The sequence below is a fragment of the Dysidea avara genome, chromosome 5, assembly GCF_963678975.1.
Source record: "Dysidea avara chromosome 5, odDysAvar1.4, whole genome shotgun sequence".
Taxonomy (NCBI): Eukaryota; Metazoa; Porifera; class Demospongiae; order Dictyoceratida; family Dysideidae; genus Dysidea; species Dysidea avara.
In genome coordinates this window covers 36,253,384-36,257,520 of record NC_089276.1, presented here as the reverse complement: position 1 = coordinate 36,257,520, position 4,137 = coordinate 36,253,384, and the positions used below count along the sequence as shown (strand labels likewise).

At 42.1% G+C, this 4,137-nt stretch overlaps 2 protein-coding genes across 2 annotated transcripts; both read right to left on the bottom strand.

Moving 5' to 3' along the window:
* Window positions 1-836: 836 nt before the first annotated feature.
* LOC136256158 (piggyBac transposable element-derived protein 4-like) lies at window positions 837-2,740 on the bottom strand. The gene has a single exon (XM_066049097.1). It carries the CDS (start codon window positions 2,300-2,302, stop codon window positions 965-967), a length of 1,338 nt encoding a protein of 445 aa, XP_065905169.1. The 5' UTR covers window positions 2,303-2,740; the 3' UTR covers window positions 837-964.
* On the bottom strand, window positions 2,723-3,553 carry LOC136256159 (uncharacterized). The gene is made up of 2 exons (XM_066049098.1): window positions 3,107-3,553; window positions 2,723-2,899 (listed from the first exon to the last, which is right to left on the bottom strand). The coding sequence occupies exons 1-2, from the start codon at window positions 3,473-3,475 to the stop codon at window positions 2,747-2,749; spliced, it is 522 nt and encodes a 173-aa protein (XP_065905170.1). The 5' UTR covers window positions 3,476-3,553; the 3' UTR covers window positions 2,723-2,746.
* Between the last annotated feature and the right edge of the window lie 584 nt (window positions 3,554-4,137).

Genomic DNA, 4,137 nt, shown 5'->3' with positions numbered 1-4,137 from the left:
CGGGAGATTTCTTGGTAAAACCGGGACCGGGAGATACTGCAAGCAACTGTTATTTTTGCACTAAAGATGGTTTGTTGATGCAGAAGAGGACTCATCACTCATGCAAGTAGTCTCCCTTCCTTCCAAACATGAGATATTATACGAACTAGCTATAGCTAGGTTAGGGAATTGCAAAACTTTTTACAAAAAATCGAGATACTCTAATAGAGCAGTCGGCCACTCTAATAGAACAGTCTCATATTCTGTCTCTTAACGGGCAGTAGCTTGTAACCCATTAACAGCTGAATTCCTGGAGGCAATTAAAAAAAAACGCATGACTCAAGACAAGCCTCTTTTCTAAGCAAACAAACGGTTAAACCCCTTGGAAACCATATATCACTATGTTCCCCATGGACCAAGGGATACAACTATATGCAATTTGTTGCCATAGCAGCAACCACATATACATTACAATATTTTATAACTTCGTATTTTTATATGCAAACGATAAAACCATACTTGACACAGTTATTCTAACTTTAGACAGCTAACAACAAACCTTACTTCATCACAACTGCGTTGTATACGCCGACGGGTGAAGCGCTTCATTTCCCTGAGAGCGGAAGGTGATGTTTCAGGTAAGCGTATTCAGCCATAGATTTTTGATACGATTGCCGTACGCGCATGCGTAAATACTCATGCAATAACAATGGCGTCGTCACGTTTCACAAATTCAGTGTGATGATAGAGGTCATAGCAGCAAAGGAACGATCAATGACGGAGCGATTTCTTAGGGGGAAGTATGAAACAAACGAGTCTATCGAAGTAGATCAATGGTATCGTGATGTTTACGTGAGTGAATGGACGTATTTGTATTGGTTATTGTTTACTGGCTAATATAGATTAGTATACAAGCAATTAGCATTTGTTACAAAACATTATATGCAAAACAATAAAGTGCTGCGTACTAGTTACTACAGTTGGGCTAGCTAGTGTTCCAGTATTCTACCTTTGTGTGATAAAGTTTGAAACATTCCCTATCGTCACTTACACATAAATGTACATTACAGTAAGAACATTTAAATCGAGTTTCATGCCTCAGTTCACTTCTAGAAAGATGTTGCTTGTTCCTTGTCATGTTGCACACTACACATTCAAGTTTCTTTGTCTGTTGTATAGGCCAGTGACCAAGATTCAAGTTCAGTCGTGTTTCACTATGCTCCCCACTCCGCTGACGACCAGCTCGTTGCCGGAAACGATAAGGTCCGATTAGCTGATTGGCTACTGCAATGCGGAAGCTAAGATAACTTCGCTTTCGTCGACTTGGATAACCAGCATACAGTGATGGATTGGAGTATCTCTCTAAGATGTAAGCATTGTAAAGAGCACATTCTATCAGGTGAGCAAAAACTCTTTTCCACCACTTGCGGGATCTTCTCCCCACATTATAGTATCCTATATGCTGATCACTGCGATCCACCCCTCGCATGTACTGCTGATAATCAGGTAGCAGTGGCGGACAAGGAACATCACTTGATGTCCCATCAGGATTAGTACGTCGGACTGTCTCTCCATGTGATGCCCCGTCATGAAAGGTTGATAGAAAATAGACAAGTCTTCGATCATACCATGCTGCTGCAAGGAGTGGACCATTTGATAGGTAATTATAGTATCCCCTATCTTCCCTTGTCCTTCTAATTATTGACTTAGGAAACCCTGTTCTGTTTGTTCGAGCTGTCCCACAAGCGTTGTTCTGATCTTCATACAGGGCCATGTACAGGCGAGGGCTGGTATAATAATTGTCGGTGTAAACTTCATGCCCTTCAAGTCCATCCATAAGTTCCAGTACAACTCTTGAACAAAGCCCAACATCAAGGTTTGACTCCATGTTTTTGCCTGTGTATATTTGCATTCTGTATATGTACCCATTTGTTGCATCACACAACACAAACACTTTTATCCCCCACTTTGTAGGCTTGTTCTTCATATATTGCTTGAAGTTGAGACAACCCTTGAAAGGAATCATAGCCTCATCTACAGTCACAGCCTGGTGAGGTGTGTAATTGGAAGCACATTGGGCAGTGACCAAGTTCAGCAAGTTTCTCACTTTGAAAAGTTTGTCATGTCGTGGATGCCCTGCTGGATGTTGCTGTCTATTATCAGCAAGATGAAGGAAACGGTAGATCTGGAGAAACTTGTCTCTACTCATTATTTCTGAGATACCAGGAGTACTCAGGATCTCCTCATCAACCTGCCAGTACATGTCAAGGTGTGGCAAGTGTAAGATCCCCATCATTATGAGCATTCCAATAAATGCCTTCATTTCTTCACAGGTGACATCTTTCCACGGTCTTGCATATTGCCGACAGGGAAACCGCAAAGCAGCATAACTATTGGTTTCAGTGACCAGCAAGTCCCAAACATCATCAGTAAAGTACAAATAAAATAAATCAACTGGCCTTGTGTTTGGTGGAAATCGTACATTTGGACCAGGAGTTGGTGAGTAGCTAAATTTAGTGTGTGTGGGCTCTATATTCTCCCACTCTCCAGGTAGAAAAGTTACTCCAGCTGCTCTTCCATCACCAGGTATGGTCCCATGTCCCCTACCAGCACCACGACCACGTCCTCTACCAAGACTAGTTGTTCTACTCCGACTACGCTCCCTGCCACGACCACGTCCTCTGCTGTCACTGCGACGTACACCACGTCCATGCCTGGCACTGTCAGTAGGTCCTACACCACCACCACCTCTTGTTGTACCCCGTCCTCATCTATGTGCACGTGCTGCTCCTCGAGCTGCTGTGGTGGCACGGGTTGGTCGATCAGGTGATGTTGGTATGAAGTCATCATCGGAAGTGTCACTATCAGTAGGATTAAGTCGTCGTTGCTTGGGAGAACTTGGGTGTTCTGAACTGGATTGCTGCAGAGGAATACAAAGATTTATTTGCATTATGTAGTCACTCATAAATAATTTTACTTAGCCACAACTTGTATTTTTTTATCTATTGTCTGTATGTTTTCTATTTGTATGCTTGTATGTATTCTATCTCTTTTCACCAGTGCATATTTATCATCAACCATTTATACCTTAGTTGTCACCTATTCATATCTATGTGAAATCACTTACACTTTCATCTCTATCATTGTGATCACTCATACTTCCTGTCCTACTGATGGCTTCACTTTGTTCGCTGGAAGCATCATCAAACTGTTCTTCATCAACCCTCTCTTCAGTAGTAGCATCGTTCATGTCTTCAGTAGAAGGATTGTCCCTGTCTTCAATATCATCTCTGTCCTCATTCAGGTCGTCAGCAGCATCCCAAGCGTCTGCCACTGGTTCGAGTACAGCTTCAGCCTCCAATTCGCTTCGACGGAGAACAGGCTCGCCCAAGTAGGCATATATCTCTTCTCCTTCATTATCGTCGCTCTCATCACTGCTGAATCCATCATCAAGAAGAGTATCGAGAACGTCTGTTACGGAAAGTCGGGATGCCATTATGTCATTTACGCGCAAAATGCGAATCGCTTTGCGGGAAGGACCATTTATCCTAGTAACCTAAGGGGTGTGGTCGTACAAATCTTAGCACACGCGCGTCGGCCCTTATGGAGCTGCTTTATGGTTAAACTAGCGTGCTTTGCCAAATCATGTGGATTTCTAGGCGGCTACCGCCGTTAATGGGTTAATTTATTTGTAATAAGTAAAAAAGTATAGTCTTAGGACTTTCAAATTAAAAAAAGGTCAATCATACTGGGTGGGAATTATATGCTCCCAGAAAGTCACCCATCACTGTCTGCCTTTTGTAGTTGCATGCTTCAAACTCCATATTATTACTATTATTAGCACTTTACAGTGACCAGCACTGAAGGTCTGACAGCAACATGTGCTGCAGCCTTAGGATTACCTAACCTAACAAGAACTATAGAGACTTTAAATGATTACTTGATCTAGTATATATGTGACTTTCATTGCTATAAGTTTGCCCAGGCTCTTTGACCTGCTCCACCTCATATGTTTTGCTACTTAATTATTCTACTCACTGCTTGAAGTTTCTTAGTTTACTAGAGTGGTATATCCCCAGTATATGGAACAGTTAATTGTTTGGAATTTTAGTAGCTTTTCAGTAAACCTACATTCACTGATGTTTACTGAGAGTTTAA